Source organism: Piliocolobus tephrosceles, chromosome 17, assembly GCF_002776525.5.
Source record: "Piliocolobus tephrosceles isolate RC106 chromosome 17, ASM277652v3, whole genome shotgun sequence".
Classification (NCBI taxonomy): Eukaryota; Metazoa; Chordata; class Mammalia; order Primates; family Cercopithecidae; genus Piliocolobus; species Piliocolobus tephrosceles.
In genome coordinates this window covers 69,359,434-69,378,276 of record NC_045450.1, presented here as the reverse complement: position 1 = coordinate 69,378,276, position 18,843 = coordinate 69,359,434, and the positions used below count along the sequence as shown (strand labels likewise).

Here is an 18,843-nt window from a genome sequence, read left to right as displayed (position 1 = left end):
AGACTTCCTGAGAAACTGACATAAGGGAATTAGGCCCACCTCCTAAAGAATGCATGTACACACATTTCTGCCTATGATTTCAGAACTTCACAGACCCTCTGAAGCTCCCGAAGCCCAATACTACCTGCTACTCAAAGTGAGGTCACCAGGCCAGGAGCCTAGGAATTACCCAGGAGCTCAGACAGCGCCCAGGGCCCACCCCAGGTGTACTGAATCCAAATGTGCATATTCACAAGACACACAGCTGATTTTCAATGGACTTTCAAGTTTGAGAAGCACTGCTATGCTCTATCTTATGTAATCCCAAGCCTCTACTATGAAGCAAGCACACTGCTATCACAGTGACTGTCCCTATGGCTATGGCTCTGGACTTCTATTTTAAGTTGGGTAACCATTTATCATCCAAATTAGCGGCATATTTCAGAGTGAAAGGATCATTATGATGCATTATGCTGGGATAAGTTTAGACCAGGACATGCGGTCACTCCTCTAATTGTAAGGTGTATATAAAGGTAGAATCTTAACTCTTCAACTTGGTGTAATGGGCGTCTCTGCCTACCAACCTTTTTGAAAGTTGTGCACCTAAGATCCCAGTAACTCAGTAGCTCTGCATTTATTCACTACTCTGCTGATAAGCCTTCATGCAGGCAGCTCCCTCAACCCCCATGCTGAAGAAGTCCTACTTGTCCTTCAAGGCTCAATGCAGGTATCCACCTCCTCAAAAAGTGTTTCTAAACCCTATTTTGGCCAAAGCACTGTTCACATTTCACAGTAATTCTCATTTACCTATGTCTCTGTGAACGAACTGTTATCTCCTTGTGTCAGTCTGTATTTCGTTGACTGAAGCACAATACTGAGAATGTAATAAAGATTTGTTGAATGATGAAGACGAAACCACTTTAAAAGTTCAGAGAATCCAACCTTGCCTGAGATTCCACAAACAGAAAATGGGACAGGATTGGAACTTGGGGCTGACCTCATGGCACAGACACATTAACAGTTAAGGAACAGTAATATTTAAAGAAGACTGTAAGATGCAATCAGACAGTACAGATGATTTGCCAGGGAGAAAAGACAATTTTCCAGTCTGAGGAGTCCAGGAGGAATTGGCATATCTGGAAAAGCAGAGGGGGGAGAGACCTTACGCTCATGTGGGACAGAAGTGAACTGGCCAGCTCCCCTTCCTACCCTGTGGGAGAGTGGTCACCCAGTTCAGAGATCAACACACACCCACCCCCAGGCCAGATGGGAGCCCCGCCTGGCATACCACCCTCCTCGCCACAGTGCTCTCCTTCAGGGACGACCCAAAGGGCATGAAGCTCAGGACACTGCCTAGAATTCTGGGAAGCACACTCACTCTCTTGGTCAGCTTGGTGTGACGGAGGCTGCGCCCAAATGTGAAGCCTGCAACTGCTGTGGCCATTCCGCCATCTTGGGGGAAACTAGCCCTGGGATAATACTGACATGCAGAATGAAAAGAGGAAGAAATGCAAAGTGAAAAAATGAAAAGAAGTCAGGTCCTCAAAATTCTAACTGAATGGCTGAATTAAACTTTGAAGCCTGATCTACCTCTGGAATTTCTAATTATAAGAGCCACTAAATCTCTGGTTTATGGTGTAAACTAGTTAGAAAGCTGAGCTCTACTTTTTTTTTTTTTTTTTTTTTTTTAAAGGGAGGGCAACCTAACACATGAATAGGGTGAGCAAAAAAGGAGATAAAAGGATAGCTGGGCAGCAGTGACCAGAGAATTCATATAAAGCAGTAAGATCACCCAGCTGGGCTCACTGGCTCATGCCTACAATCCCAGCGCTTTGGGAGGCGGAGACCCTATTCCTTCTCAAGACTAGCTCATTACCCATCTTCATTCTCTGAATTACTACAAAAGAACCTGCCACATGCACCACATAATTCAGCACTTAATTACACATCTTGTAATATGCCCAGTTGTTTCTTATGCCTTAGCTATCCATTATACACAAGGGTAAGGATAATTTGGTTATCTTCCTGGATATCTACAGCAGTAGCTGAAATAGTTGGCTTTCACCAAACTTAAGCCAGCTTATTGATAAATATTTTATAAATGGGCTGGGAGTGGTGGCTCACGCCTATAATCCAAGCACTCTGGGAGGCCAAGGCAGGCGATCCTGGATCACTTGAGGTCAGGAGGTCGAGACCAGACTCGCCAATATGGTGAAACCCCATCTCTACTAAAAAATACAAGAAGTAGCTGGGCGTGGTGGTGCATGCCTGTAGTCTCAGCTACTCAGGAGGCTGAGGCAAGAGAATCGCTTTAGCACGAGAGGTGGAGGTTGCAGTGAGCCAAGACTGCGCACTGCACTCCAGCCTGGGCAACAGAGCAAGACTGTCTCAAAAAAAAAAAAAAAAAACTAATAATAATAATAATAAACATATCTTTTAAAATATTTTTCTAACATTCCATATGTAGAACTTGTTTTTGATATTACTTTTAAAATTTAAAAAAAATTCATGTTTTAAATATCCACTAAATATCTCCTTAATACCCCGTAGCAAAATATACCTCTCCCTTTGCCCCAAAAATAATCCATGAATTAAGGACGTTCATATTCCAGTTTACAATAATGTGCTTAATTTGCTCTAGAAAATAAGATAATTCACAACAACTAAAAACTGGACCCCAAAAAACCTGCCAAATATTACCATTTTTTAGTACGCATATACTATAACTCGTGTATATGCGGCAGTCCTTAAAAAACAATGCTGAAGATTAAGTTAAGGCTCTTTAGATATAAAACAACAATCGCAAAGGAAAATATTGAATGGAAAAACATTCACAATGTAAAAAATGGAAAGCCACGCATGGTGGCTCACATCTGTAGTCCCAGCATTTTGGGTGGCTGAGGAGGGAGAACGGCCTGAGACTGGGAGTTGGACACTGTAGTGGGTGAGCTATGATCAGGCCACTCACTCCAGCCTGGATGACAGACCCAGACCCCATCTCTAAAAAAGAGGAAGAAGTAGGAAAATCTTCTTACTAAACAAGTATCATTCCACATTTTAAGAAGGAAAATACTATACCATGAACACCCCACAACGAGCTGGCTCCCGCCAGCCACCCACCTCCCACCAGCCACCAGCCACCCTAAGGCCTCCCCCTCCTCTAGGCACCATTCAGGCCTTCCACACTTCTCAACTGGGCCCCTCAACAAACTACCTCCGCCTCTGTGCTCACCCCTCACCCTCCAAACTGCATGTGGCCACCACAGAGCTGTCTCTCAACTGAACCTTACTATTCTGGTGCCCAGGGAAAGCCTTTCAAGTCTCCCAGAACTTTTCAGACTAAAAGGCTCTAGCAGAGACTACAAGACGCACCATCCACCTTCCCAGCCAACCCCCAGCGCCGCAGCCCCTACAACTCTCCACGCCCCAAATGCACTTCAGTGACAAGGCACACACCGCGTCTTTCTGCTTTGGGCGCCATTCTCTTGGGCCCCTGCTGGCCTGGATGACTCCACACACTACCGAACTCAGTTCCAAATGCTCATCTTTGTGAACTATTTTCCTCACAAACAGGAGCCAAGGTGTCCCCGGGGACTCTCCTGTGACGGCCTCTCTAACTCTGGATCCTAACAGTTGATTCTCTAGCTTCTTTACCACACCAGACCGTGGGCTTCTGAATATGTCCAATGTGGTATGCCTTTCATGAATGTGTTTGTTAATAAATATTTCCCGAGCACTCACCACGTTCTAGGACTAGGGGCCCCGGCAGTGAACAAAGCAAACAAAAACCCCTGCCCTCACAGAGCTTACACTGGGGCAGGGCAAGAGAGTGACCCTGAGACACGTATGTCAGGACACCGGATATGCAGGGTATTAGGTGTGAAGTGCTCTGGAGAGGGAGCAAGGAGACAGGGTGACAAGTGTGAAGGAGGGCGCGATTTTAAAGGTGGGTAAAGTGGGCCTAAGACGATGGCACAGACACAGAGGCTCACTGAAAGTAGGGGAGCAAGCCACAGGGACAGAGCGGGCGAGCCTGTCTACAGACAGCGGGTCTCGGGGAGAGACAACGTGCTCCCCTCCATTTCTGTACCCACAATGCCTCCCACACAGCTGAGCTCTATAACTAGTGGGTGAACGATGGCTTTGGCTGAGACACCTAAGGTCACAAAGGTGGGGGAAAAGATCAACTAACTGCAGCAAACCAACTGAAAAGCTCTTTCCATGTTCACCGGTGACACATAATTGGGCCCTGTACTGGAAAGACGGTCGGCTGCTCCATGGAGCTTGGATTTGGGCGACAGCTGCATTTGCTCTAAGCAGGCCTGCGAAGATCACCGGCATGCCCAAAGACCCCCGCGGCCAAGCGCTTGCCGGCAACGCTGGCGAAGGCGTTCTCTCTGCATTGCTAAGTGTCCTACGATCTCCAGACTACACTTGTTGAGAAAGAGACCAAGGAATAAAACAAAATAACTTATATGTGATGTGCGAGTCAGTCACCTGGATTCAAGAAACTATCACAACAGAGGTAAAGAGAGCACCGAAGAACCTGAAGAGAAGCTTAGGGGTCACACATGCATTCTAAATGCAGAAATGACAATCAATCTGATACTTCGGGAAGCAGCCTCCTCTTCTTCAGCTCTCACTACTATTTCTACAGAAGGCAAATCTGTCCCTCGTGGTCTTGCAGGCTGTGGTCCTGAACTTCATGCCTAGAACTATTACAGAAGCACCCAAAACAACCAGAAGCAGTCCTGAAAACAGTGAATGACAACCAGCTGTTCTCTGTTTTCTTCTGCTGGTCCCTGTCAATTAACCTATCCACTGGACAAACACCTGAGTGCCCACTGTGCTAGGCAGTGGGGACAATGGGGGAGCCAGACCACACCAGACTCAAAAAAGCCTTCCTGACCCACAGAGCAGCCAGGCCGGCGGCTGCTCCCGGCTCATCCATGTGGTGTTCGCCTCTGCATAGGGCACAATCTCGACAGACACAGCCATGTCTTCCTTCCGCTACTCTCAGGACAGGGCCCACACAGGCCTCTCTACACAGCTGACTGCCTTCAGAGGAAGGACAGGGCATCTACAGAATCAAAGTATAAGGGCCCTCAAAGCCTGCCGTGCACACAAAATACTGCAATTTGTTTCCCTTCTCATAGAGAAGAGATCAACTGATGAATATGCTAACTTAAGTCTATGTTTCCACCCAAAAGCAGCAAGGGCAAAGAAGCACAGCTGCAAGGTGTTTCTGTCCACCTTAAAAAGCAAAAGCTACGGGATGCAGTGGCTCACGCCTATCATCCCAGCACAATGGGAGGCTGAGGCAGGTGGATCACTTGAGGTCAGGAGTTCAAGACCAGCCTGGCCAACACGGTGAAACTTCATTTCTGCTAAAAATACAAAAATCAGCCAGGCATGGTGGCATGCACCTGTAATCCCAGCTACTCGGGAGGCTGAGGCAGAGAATCCCTTGAGCCCAGGAGGCAGACGTTGCAGTCAGCTGACATCTTGCCACTGCCTGGGTGACAGAACAAGACTCCATCTAAGACAAAAAAAAAAAAAAAAAAAGCTAGCCCTTTCTCACTGCCTAAAACTCTAATTACAGGTGGAAGAAAAGTTTGTGCTGCTGGCACCTAACTTATAATACATCGTTATGGCACAGAAGAGCAAAGAGGTAAGAAGCTAGAGAGAACCAAGCATAATTATTTCAGCACCAGTTTGGGGAAAACTAGAGACTAGAATTTCCTCACCTGACAAATCCATGACCAACAAGAGCAAAAGGGAGCAGGAATTCCTGATGGCGAATTGGCTTACTGCTATGCACACATCCTCGGAGACGCTGACAACAGGCTTCAGGATGAATTAGACAGTTCCAATTCCCTGGGACATCAGGTGCTCACAGTTACACTGAGCTGTCGGGGAGTGTGCTGATCCCATGCTGTCCACAGGGGTCCTATTTCAAGATGTGGGGTGCAGAGCACCAGCCAGAGCAGCTCTTAAGGCTTTGGGGAACACATCTGTACTTACATTTTTAAAAACATATGTTTTTTGCAACTTACAAATCCCAACACGGGCCCTGGCACAGAGCAAGTGCTGGGCAAACGCTTGTTTAAAAGGCATTAATTATTTACTTAATGAATGCCAAATCAAACTGAAATCTCATTCTGAAGACACAACATGACAGATCTCCAAAGTAGCAAAACGTCAGGTTTCTCATCTGCTCAGAACTGTTTCACAATTCCACTCAGCACTAAAATAAGTTGGTATCACACTCGGAGTGAGGGGCACAATCCATATCTTGGTTGTTGTTCACATCTAACCTAGACTGGAGATGTAACACTTTGTCTGAAATATGATTTCGTTATTGCTATTCATGGGAAAGTGCTCAACAAGTTAAAAGGAAAACAGCTGTACACAAACCCATGCAGAGGATCTGCAATCTGAGCCTGGCTGAGACAGCCTGGGGACCTGCTCACAGGGATCCTTACTCAGTGTCTTTGAGTGGCACCCAGGGTGCCAGGTGATTCTGGTGTTAGAAGAGGGCATTCAAGGATCACAAACCTAAAAACGCTGTTAAATCCAACAATTCCAAATTTCTCAAGTTTACTACCAAAAGTACTAAAGGAAACATTTAAAATAAGGTAAAAAGTCAGCTAAGTTTTTCTTAATATCTTCTTTAATTTCTACAGACATCATCGGGACAGATGTTTGTGTTTAAAGGTGCCTCCCTCTCAAAATAAACGGAATACGCCCCTAAACGACCTTCCCTACCTACTCTATCCAATTATCACTGACGACACAGAAGGGCTACTTGCCTTACATTAATCTGTCTCAGAAGTCCCCAAAAGAAATGCCCTACTTCTTTCCCCTCAAAGTTATGAGGCTTAAGATGCCAAAGTGAGCAGAGAGTAGAGTCCCAGTTATGGAGGACAGCCTAAAGAATCAAATCCCTGACAACTCTCAAAGCATCTCAGTAAGACCCCTGCACAATCATCTCAGCCCAGCAAACTTTTTTTTTTTTTTTTGAGATGGAGTCTTGCTCTGTTGCCCAGGATATAATGCAGTGGCACAATCTGGCACACTGAAACCTCTGCCTCCCGGCTTCAAGTGATTCTCCTGCCTCAGCCTCTCAAGTAGCTGGGATTACAGACATATGCCACCACGCCCAGCTAGTTTTTGTATTTTTAGTAGAGATGGGGTTTCACCATGTTGGCCAGACTGGTCTCAAACTCCTTACCTCAAGTGATCCACCTACTTCAGTCTCCCAAAGTGCTGGGATTACAAGCGTGAGCCTTGCACCCGGCCTCAACCAGCAATCTTAACACAGAGCGTTGCTACCAACTTAACTCAGTCCTGAGCTTGGATTATCAAATTCTTTACTTCTCCTCTCCAGACTCCCGGCTAACCACTTCACCCTACACACCACTTCAGCCACAAATTTATCTGTTTCCCAAACAGGCTGCAGGCTTTGAGACTGTTCCTCTGCACATTCTCCTCCACATGCCCTTGTCCGTGTGCTTCTCTGCCTGGAAAACTCCAGCTCAAATGTCACCGTTTGAGAAGAGACGTCTTCCCAGCTTTGCCTGACATTCAGTCCCACTCTCCTCCTTTTTCGAAACACCTCATACCTAACTCCTGAGTCATGCAACTTCTCTCCACTTCCATTGCACGTTCTGAGTCAAAAGTCCAAGGACCCTGCGCTAAATGATCTCCTTACTGCCACTGCAACCCCGTGAGTCCATTCTTCACTGGGCAGAGTATGATCCCAAACGGCAATCTGATTATGAGGTTCCATGGTCAAATGTTGTACCATCCCGGCCGGGCGCAGTGGCTCAAGCCTGTAATCCCAGCACTTTGGGAGGTCGAGGCGGGTGGATCACGAGGTCAGGAGATCGAGACCATCCTGGCTAACACGGTGAAACCCCGTCTCTACTAAAAATACAAAAAAATTATCCAGGCACGCTGGCAGGCGCCTGTAGTCTCAGCTGCTCAGGAGGCTGAGGCAGGAGAATGGCGTGAACCTGGGAAGCGGAGCTTGCAGTGAGCTGAGATCCAGCCACTGCACTCCAGCCCGGGCGACAGAGCGAGACTCCGTCTCAAAAAAAAAAAAAAAAAAGAAGAAAGGTTGTCCCATCCCCTCTTCCACACTTTTCTCAGGATAAAGACAGTAACATCTAACAAAGACTGCAAGACTGGATGGTGCGTCTGTCCTTCCCCTCCAGCTCTGTGCCCAAGACACATTGGTCCTTGCTGAGTTCTCTGCAGTGCTCCAAATTCCCTGCAGCTGAAGGTCCACCGCACACGCTGTCCCCACTGTCTCATGCTGTAAACGCATCACTTCCACGGGAACCATTCTCTGACTTCAGATTGTGTTCCCTTCCTTTGGGAAACATCTGTCAGTTTGGCGTGACATGTATTTAACTGTGATTATCTGATGAACAAACTGTCTTCCTCACTGGACCCATAAACTCCTCGGTGGGAGAAACAATGCCTGTTTTTTTGCTCGTTACTCCCTCCTCAGTGCCTGGTACACAGCGGCCACTCAGTAACTATTTGCTGAATGAATGAAGAAACGAATGAATGAATGTTCTTGACTATGTTGTTCACACTTGTGTTACAAGAATTGCCACCCTAAAACTGGATGCACCCAGTCAGCCATTAGCCTGCTTCTCTCGCTCGCTACCCGGCGAACCTGTAAAGCACAGGAATTCTCTCTTCAGCTCTATACTCCTAACATCTGGCCACCAAAATCTCTGAATGATCGCAAAAGATATAAAGTCTTTCATACGTGGTTCTGAAAACAGTGTCTACTATTCTGCAAATGCATTCTAAACAAAATAGTAAACCACACTTGGAAGCCCTGATTTTGCATTTTATTACAAGTCAGAAGTAGTTAAATGTGGTTATCTCTCAGGAGTGGGACCTGAGTTGGGGAGTGTTTTGTTTTTTGCCACTGCAGTGCTCTGATGAAACAAAGTGACAGAAGACAAAAATATGATTTTGAAGAAGATGGAGAAAAATTCAGGTTAATTACCCAGTTTCTCATTATTCCCTAGGGCAGGTGACTTACCAATCTCCAACTAATAAAAAGTTTGTCCTCATAAATCTAGTGCAAAGGCAATGGATGGACAAGAATTTGAATGTGAATCAGACCTCCTTTTTCGTTTTTTGAGACGGAGTTTCACTCTTTCACCCAGGCTGGTGTGAAGTGGCGTGATTTTGGCTCACAGCAACCTCTGCCCCCACGGGTTCAAGCTATTCTCCTGCCTCAGCCTCCCAAGTAGCTGGGAATATAGGTGCCCGCCACCATGCCCAACTAAATTTTTTTATTTTTAGCAGAGATGGGGTTTCACCAAGTAGGCCAGGATGGTCTCAAACTCCTGACCTCAGGTGATCCACCCGCCTCGGCCTCCCGAAGTGCTGGGATTACAGGCGTGAGCCACCATGCCCAGCCCAGACTTCTTTTTACAATATGAACACCGGACAGCATGACTGATATTAAGGGGGTGGAAGTCTTCAAAATATTTCTTTTCTTTTCTTTCTTGACATGAGTCTCGCTCTGTCACCCAAGCTGAAGTGCAGTGGCACAATCTCAACTCACTACAATCTGCAACTCCCAAGTTCAAGCAATCCTCTCACCTCAACCTCCCAAGTAGCTGGGACTACAGAAGAGCACCACCATGCCCAGCTAATTTTTGTATTTTTTGTAGAGAAATTGTTTTGCTATGTTGCCCAGGCTGGTCCCAACTCCTGAGTTTGAGTGATTCACCTGCCTCAGCCTCCCAAAGTGCTGGGATTACAGGCGTGAGTCACTGCACCTGGCCCAAAATACTTCTTAAAGAAAAAAAATTGTTTGGACAACATATTATAAGTTTTGACAGCACTTCCACAATCCCCCGCATACTGGATCCTGATAAGCCACTTTAATCTCCCGAGTATCTGCTTCATTCCCTGGCAAAATTAGGTAAAAATAAGAAAACTGACTTCAGTAGATGTTTTCAATAATTTTGAAAACAAGGTTTGCTTAATAAGGCTCAGTTCAGTGACTAGATAGAACAGAAATACTCCAATGGAAAAAAGCATAGAAGACACACACCAAACTGACGACGAAGGATCAGAGAGGAAGGGAATGACTTCTACTTTTCACTTTAAATACTTCTGTGCTGTTTTCGTGTCTTAAAAATAGCATGTCATTATAATAGAAAATAAAATAAAGAACTTCATTGTACCACACACAATATTTAGTGGATAGTAACACATTATAGTAACAGATTTTGTAATTAGTAACATTAAAGTTTTTAAACATGCATTTCATTCATTCATTCTGTAAATGCTTACGGAGCAACTACTAAGGGGAAGTCACAATGTGAAAGATTATGCCTTTATCAGTCTCTTCCAAAAAACCAGTTTGGCAAAGTAGAAAAAGCAAAGGATTCAGAAGTCAAAACACCTGCTTTCAAAAGGTCCTGAGGGCCAGCAGCCATGTGACCTCAAGTCACAATCTCTCTGGGTCTTATCTTACTCATCTGTAAAATGGTTATAATAATACAGGACAGAGTTGCTGTAAAGGCTCAAACAAGCTAAGGCACTTTCTAAACTGTGCAGTTCATAGAGTTTATAGGCTTCAAGTGATGACTACTGCAATGCTCAGTATGTTGTAATAAATATGTTCCTCCTTGTCCAATGATCAGATCTACCCAGAAGGCCTACGTGAGGTCTTAAATAAATATATATATAGTCTTTGCAGCTATCTAAGGGAAATTATTACTTAAGATATCAAGAGAAGGGGTATATAGGAACTCTCCGTACTTTCCTCTCAATTTTGCTGTGAACCTAAAACTGCTCTAAAAAAATTAAGTATAAAAAAATTGTTTCGGGCCAGGCATGGTGGCTCAAGCCTGTAATCCTAGCACTTTGGGAGGCCAAGACGGGCGGATCATGAGGTCAGGAGATCGAGACCATCCTGGCTAACACGGTGAAACCCCGTCTCTACTAAAAATACAAAAACTAGCCGGGCGAGGTGGCGGGCGCCTGTAGTCCCAGCTACTCGGGAGGCTGAGGCAGGAGAATGGTGTAAACCCGGGAGGCGGAGCTTGCAGTGAGCTGAGATCTGGCCACTGCACTCCAGCCCGGGCAACAGAGCGAGACTCTGCCTCAAAAAAAATTTTTTTTTAATTGTTTCAATGTACCAGAATTTTTATTGGGCAGCAATCTCGAAAACCTCTAGAATTGAACAAATTCTCTTCTATTTTTAACCAAAACATCAACATGTCCTATCAAAAGTAAAAAGACTGATACTTTCAGAATGAACAGGGAGGCTGGGCGTGGTAGCTCACACCTATAATCCCAGTACTTTTGTAAGTTGAGGCAGGAGGATCCCTGGAGGCCAGAAGTTCGAGACCAGACTGGGAAACACAGCGAATCCCTGTCTCTACAAAACAACAAATTGTTTTTTTCAAAGAATGAGTAGGGAGGCTGAGTGCAGTGGCTCATGCCTGTAATCCCAGCACCTTGGGAGGCCAAGGTAGGTGGATCACCTGAGGTCAGGAGTTCAACACCAGCCTGACCAACTTGGTGAAACCCTGTCTCTACTAAAAATACAAAAAAAATTAGCTGGGCGTGGTGGCTCACACCTGTAATCCCAGCACTTTGAGAGGCCAAGGCGGGGGGGCAGATCACCTGAGGTTAGGAGATCAAGACCAGCCTGACCAACATGGTGAAACGTGTCTACTAAAAATACAAAAACTGGGCCAGGTGCGGTGGCTCACGCCTGTAATCCCAGCACTTTGGGAGGCTGAGGCAGCTGGATCACCTGACGTCAGGAGTTGGAGATCAGCCTAACATGGTGAAACCCCATCTCTACTAAAAATACAAAAAAATTAGCTGGGCATGGTGGCAGGCGCCTGTAATCCCAGCTACTCAAGAGGCTGAGGCAGGAGAATCGCTTGAATCTGGAAGGTAGAGGTTGTAGTGAACCAAGATCGCACCACTGTACTCCAGACTGGGCAAGAGAGACTGTCCCAAAAAAAAAAAAAAAAAAAAAAAAAAAAACCAAGGGCATAATATGTCCGTACTCAATATACACAAACGAAAAGGAGCACATCTTCATAAAACAAAGACAAATGGGAAACAAAAATCTAGCACCATCAGATCAGGAAGAGAGAGAAAGGGAAGGAAGGAGGGAGGAGTCAGCTAGAAGTAAAAATCAGCTACAAAAGGCACAGGAGTAGCTGGGTGTGGTGGCTCACACCTGTAATCCCAGCACTTTGGGAGGCGGGCGGATCATGAGGTCAGGAGATCGAGACCATCCTGGCTAACACAGTGAAACCCCATCTCTACTAAAAATACAAAAAATTAGCTAGGCGTGGTGGCGGGCCCCTGTAGTCCCAGCTACTCGGGAGGCTGAGGCAGGAGAATCGCTTGAACCTGGGAGGCAGAGGTTGCAGTGAGATGAGATCACACCAGTGCACTCCAGCCTGGGTGACAGAGTGAGACTCCATCTCAAAAAAAGAAAAAAGAAAAAAAAAAGGCACAGGAGTGGGGACACTCATCTTGTTACCACGGATACTCTCACTTCAAAATGGACTGGTTTTGAGATTCCTGAGCCATAAAGTACAGGCTTAAGGAGATGTCCCTCCAGTTGATGCCAGAAAAATAAACTGAGAATGGATCTGAAGAATGACAACTGATAAGGCTGTAGACACAAGCCCAACCTGGAGGATACTGAGGACTCTTAGGAGTAGCCATCACTACAGTGCAGACGGCGGCAGGTGCTGGGCCCGTACTCCACATGTACTCTCTCCTAACAATTTTCATGTGAGCCCAAAAGGCAAAGTCGAGGAATTTAGACTTCAACAGCCCCAAACCACAGTTCTATCTCAACATCTTACCCGCCCTATTCCTGGAGAGGGCAACCAGGGCATGATGTTTCAAGACAGGGCAGAATGGCAGTGCTGGTAGAGCTTCTGGGTTCTCAAGTCATCTGATGAAAATGGGATCGTGGCCCAGGAGCTTTCAAATAGCCAGAAAATAGCCAGTTCAGAAAAAGTCTACGATCTGAAGATTCTACATCAAGGTTTACGATAAATTCTATATTTTCTGGTCCTTGAAACAAATACTATACACATACCCCATGAGCTACCTTTATTTTCCTACACTAACTCTTCATCCAGCCCGTATTGACAGAAATGGTCACAGAAAGACCTTTTGGAAGAACACTTCAATAAACAGGAAAACTGCAGTCCAAGCACATGTAAGTCTTTGGAAATGAACATCTACACTGCTGAAGTGGCACTAAAGTGACAAATGACAGTAATCCAATGGCCCAAGGCCAGCAAATTCCATTGCAAACAGATTTATCTGTTTTGTGTGATGGTGATTCTTGCATGTGTGGCAGTAAACAGATAAGTAACAGCCTAATTACAAATTCAAAAGCAAGCTCTTCCCACTATGTTTCATATTTTGGTATATTATCCGTAAGAAGTGCCCTCAGCAACCACGTTTAATGTGTCACTTCAATACCGGCAACCATTAACAGGAAGTACTGACATGTCTGAAATTATATCTTTCAAAACAAACAAACAAAAAACAGAAACAAAAACCCTGATGTAACTAATTCAACTGGAGATGATACCACTTTTCTCAATTACGTGAATGTTATATTCCGAGCACAGCACAATGAAATGTGCCGCTTAGGCTTGGCATTAAACAGCAATCATTAAGCCTGGTAATCCTTTTCTCCTTTAAGTTTTCCTATGTGAATCACTGCTTAAATCCTATCAGTTCCACGGAACAGAACACTGGAATACATGTCCTAACTTTTGCTTTAGCAAGGAATTTAGAATGCGGTAGGCCCGCTTAGTATTCACCGGAATTTCAGTGCACTGCCCTCTCAACGAGATGGGCTCGAGAGCATGAAGGTGAGGTCCCCGTACAGGGCGGCTGCTCAGATCATCAGTACAAACCATTCAGGCAACCACTGGCTCACAAACTTAAAACATCTACTCTTAGGACATCTACTCTTTAAATAGCTTGCTGTCACTAAGAAAGGAAAACTGTTATCTCCAAATGCCCTGTCAACATTTCAAATAATTGTATTTACTTCAGCTGCTCATTTCGTGAGACTAATAAAAATCTATCTCTTTCAAGAATTAACACTAATCCAGCTGTCAGCTAGAAACAGATCTTCAGCAATACAGTAACATTCAGCCATACACTAGAGGTGGAAGCCAAGGCTTTCCATCATGTAAAATTTGGGGGCCCTGCTATCACAAGCTAAAAAAAAAAGAGAGAGACTGGGGTGAGTCTATGCAGACAAGGACAGAAGCCAACTGCATGATATTCGAATTGGGTGTAGGAAGCATTATTGTGGAGATGTCACTATAAATGACATCAATAATCACAAATATTTTTTCAGGTGTAAGGCAAAACTAACAGCTTCAAATTAATTACCCCAAATCATTTAATTGGTGCCCTTGGTGACAAAGAGTTCACTTGGACTTACACTTCAACTGCTGAAGTCCATTTGTCTTTGCTAAAATGTTGAGTCACTGGTCTCAAAATGTTTTCAAATTCTTCACTATTACACTTCAATACAGGTAACAGGGATCAACCAACACTTTCTAATAACTGGAAATAGGGTTATGAACCTAAAAACTTTTAAATTTATTATTTATTTTGAGATGGAGTTTCGTGCTTTTTTTTTTTTTGAGACGGAGTCTTGCTCTGTCACCCAGGTTGGAGTGCAGTGGCGCGATCTCAGCTCACTGCAACCTCCGCCTCCCGGGTTCAAGTGATTCTCCTGCCTCAGCCTCCCAAGTAGCTGGGACTATAGGCGTCAACACACTCGGCTAATTTTTGTATTTTTAATAGAGATGGGGGTTTCACCATGTTGGTCAGACTGGTCTCGAACTCTCGACCTCTAGTGATCCACCCGCGTGGGCCTCCCAAAGTGCTGGGAGTACAGGCACGAGCCACAGCGCTGACCCCTAAACATTTTTGAATTGTAACTTTTTCCACGTACCATTATTCTCAGTGACAAATTTAACTTTTTAACAAGTCAATTTTTTTTTTTTGAGACAGAGTTTTGCTCTTGTTGCCCAGGCTGCAGTGCAATGGCGCCATCTCGGCTCACTGCAACCTCTGGCTTCCGGGTTCAAGCGATTCTCCTGCCTCAGCCTTCCGAGTAGCTGGGATTACAGGCATGCGCCACCACGCCCCGTTAATTCTGTATTTTTAGTAGAGATGGGGTTTCTCCATGTTGGTCAGGCTGGTCTCCAGCTCGGACTCAGGTGACCCACCGCCTCAGCCTCCCCAAGTGCTGGAATTACAGGGGTGAGCCACCGCGCCGGACAACAAGTCAAATCTAAAATAAGACCTTTAATTTGCAGTTGTTATTCCCAACAGAAACAAGTAATATGCATATCATGGCGCTCAACACCTGATAAACAATCAGTATTTGCTGAATGAATGAATGAATGGCCATTAAGGCTGCGAGACTCTTAGAACAGCAGGCAAACAAATAAAACAAATTTATTAAAACGCTCAGAATGACTCGAGCAGGAACCAGTAACTAAATCCTGTCATACATGATTCCATTACTTGTTTCCATTACTATTTTTTTTAAATGAAAATTATTAGAAATCGGCCAGGGGCAGTGGCTCACACCTATAATCCCAGCACTTCGGGAGGCCGAGGCGGGTGGATCACCTGAGGTCAGGAGTTTGAGACCAGCCTGATCAACATGGTGAAACGCGTCTCTAATAAAAATACAAAAAATTAGCCGGGCGTGGTGGCGGGCACCTGTAATCCCAGCTACTTGGTAGGCTGAGGCAGAAGAATCGCTTGAACCTGGGAGGCAGAGGTTGCAGTGGGCCAAGATGGCGCCATTGCACTCCAGCCTAGGCAACAAGAGCAAAATTCCATCTCAAAAAAAAAGAAAATCATGAGAAATCAAATTATTTCCTTTGCTACTTTCTCCATGCTAGAACTTAAAAGGATTTAAATCATACTTTAAAAGAATAAACCCAAAGTGTTGCTAACATTTCTGTTCCGCCAACTTTTGCTACTCCAATTTTCTAAAGATGTATATAACGACGCTTTAGACTGTTGTATAAAACGTAAATACTGGGACAACGAATGCACAGGAAATTACAATTAAGTTTACATGTTATCCATCCCCATTAATTAACATTTCAATCAACCTTGAATTGTGATTGATGCTTATTAAATAAAGGAAGTGAATTATGCCTAAAGATGCTTTCTTCATGTCAAAATCACAAGGAATATTACACATTAATTCATAATGAGACTTACACTTGTTCATACCAATTTAAATAGGCTAATTAGTATTTAAGTTGAGAAAAAGCAAATATCAAATCTTTTTTTGTTTAAAATAGGTCTAAACAAAGCTAAATACACAAAATCTCTTAAAATCTTTGTTATATATTTGTAAAAATTATTCAACTGCTGATGCCTTCTTTGGTGCAAAGACCTACACTACTTACAAAAGTAAATGTACAAAGGAACAAAACGTTAAAGGGGGAAGTTCTGATGCAAACTAAACTACAGCTAATTTAACACAATTGAAACTTGTCGTAAGATCTAATTTTTTAAAAAGTTTTCGCATTTTAGACTCCACAACACGCATTCATTACAACAGTTAAGAAAATCATGTTTCAAAAGAGGTCTAGTCAGATTGACTTCATCTGCAGAACAGCAACAAAACCCAACTGCTTATGAAGGGTTATAACTTTACCCGCCACCAGTTTTCCGAATGGCTACTTTGTTTCATTTCCCCATATTTAATACAAATACACAATGAGATGGTTTAAAAGTGTGCAACAATTTATAGGGACCAGATGTCAACAAATTAGCAGTCTAAAGCAAGACTGACAAATAATAACATCACGCCGATTTTTGTCCAGAATAATTATAATGGCGGAGGGGGACATGGGGTGGGAGAGGTGAATAAGAGCTTAACTCTACACGCACATCTCCCAAAAAGAGCTCTTTCTTTCCACTACGGGATTATTGTAAAGGGCCCCTAAGCTTTAGATACTGTTCAGGCAGGGTGCGTTAGTGTCAGCCTGGCTGGGATGGATTCGTGCAAGGAATGTCACTCAAATGCAAGTGAAAGTACGGTCCTTGCGACTTATTTCGAGTTTTCTTTGCAACAGTAGCCTAACACCGCTACTCAGCGACTTCTATCTAAAAACCAGAAAATCAGCAGCCCCCACGTCATCAATCAAGCTGAAAAAGGAAGCTTTGGGGGCAAAGGGGCAACAGGGCACCCCCAAATCTTTCAGACTCGCTCTGGGTAGAGGCAGCAACCTGAGCTGCTCTGGGGCTCCTGCCGCTCCAGGGGACTCCCGAAGCCCCCAGGCCGCCTCCCCGGGCCGGCGCGGCGGGGAGGGCCCCACTCCACACCCCGGGCTCGCCCCGCGGTCCAGCCCCGGGGAGGTTAACCCCTTCGGCGCCCCCCACGCCCTCCCCAGGCGGGGCCCGGAGCCCCCGTCCCTCGGCCTCTCCGGGACTAGGGGTCCTGGGTGGCTCAGGGGGACGAAGGCGCGAACGGCGCGGAGGCGGCGGGTGGCTCCGGCCTAGGCCCGGGCAGCGTGTCCCGGCGCCCTCCCCCACTCCCACACGCTCGCTCCGGGCAGGGCGCGGGCGCCCGCCCGCCGCGGCGTCCGCCCGCCTCGGGCTCGGGCCCCTTCCGGCCGAAGGCGCGGACCGGCGGCTACCTGCGGGCTGTGGAGGGCCATGGCTGCCCGTTTCAATGGGACTCGGCGTTCCTCCGGCTGCTCACGCTGCTTCCCCCGCCGCCGCCATCTTCTCACCCGCACATACACACTCGCATCGGCCGCCGCGCCTGCGCACTGGCCGCGCGCCGCGGGGCGCGGGGAGGCCGGCGTGCTGCTGCGCCTGCGCGGCCGACAGGTGGGCGTGCGTCTGCCGGGCCGCGGACCTTCCCTGCCCCTCCTGGAACCGGCCGGACTCTGAGCTCCGCGACCCTCGGGCGGAAGCTGCGGGGCGTCTGCATTCTAAGAGCCCGCCGGGTCCTGCCTGCGAAGCCGGAAGGGGAGGCAGCAGGCAGGTGGAGGTGGGAACGCCGAGGCGCCGACGGGCCCCGGCTCCTCGCCTACTGGCACCTGGGCCCCCGGAGCACGGGAGCCGCGGCCTTTGGTCGGCCTGGGGCCCACGAGCCGCCCTCGGCGTCTCTGGGCCCGGGCCTCGGGAGTGTTCGCATTAGATCTCCGAGGAGGGTCAGGTTTATGAAGATCCCATTGCCGCCCATTCATTCATTCGTTCACTCTTCATTCACTCCCCAAGTCCTGCCTGGGCGCCTGGGCCACGCCTTTTGCTAGGCGTTAGAGGAAAAAAGGAAAGCAGAAACAAAACGTAGGGCATAGAAGCACGCGCAAAGTGCTTGACATGAGGCCTGGCAAGTAGCAAGCACTCAGCAAGTGCTACGTGTTGCACACGTGCGTGCGTGTGCACGGCAAACCAGCCTTGGGGGTCGTTGGTCCATTCATTATTGAGAAGCAGGCACCCCTGCCTGACTGCACCGTTTTCCAGCCAGTGGGCCCACCCTCGGGTTTTGGCCCCTTTTCTAGCTGTGATTTCAGACAAGCGACTTCACTAAGCGTTGGTCTCCTCACCTGTGAATAAGACAAGTATGTCGTAACGCGTAAGATTTGTGTGAGTTTCAAATTAGATTAATGTGAGCACACTGGCCAAGAGAACAGTCAATAAAAATTGGCTACTGGGATTGTTATTAATAACCATTATCATTGCTTTCATTTGTTCAACAAACACCTACAGAGAGTCTGCTCTGGCTAGACCTTACGCTAAGCAGAAGAGATTAAC

At 46.3% G+C, this 18,843-nt stretch overlaps 1 protein-coding gene across 1 annotated transcript in view; it reads right to left on the bottom strand.

Annotated features, from left to right (window-relative positions):
- USP10 (ubiquitin specific peptidase 10) overlaps positions 1-17,874 on the bottom strand; it is an 81,333-nt gene extending 63,459 nt beyond the window's left edge. The window contains exon 1 of the mRNA XM_026447264.1: positions 17,718-17,874. Within this exon, the coding sequence (XP_026303049.1) occupies positions 17,718-17,738 (21 nt within the window). The 5' untranslated portion in view covers positions 17,739-17,874. The remainder of the gene's footprint in view (positions 1-17,717) is intronic.
- Positions 17,875-18,843: the final 969 nt, after the last annotated feature.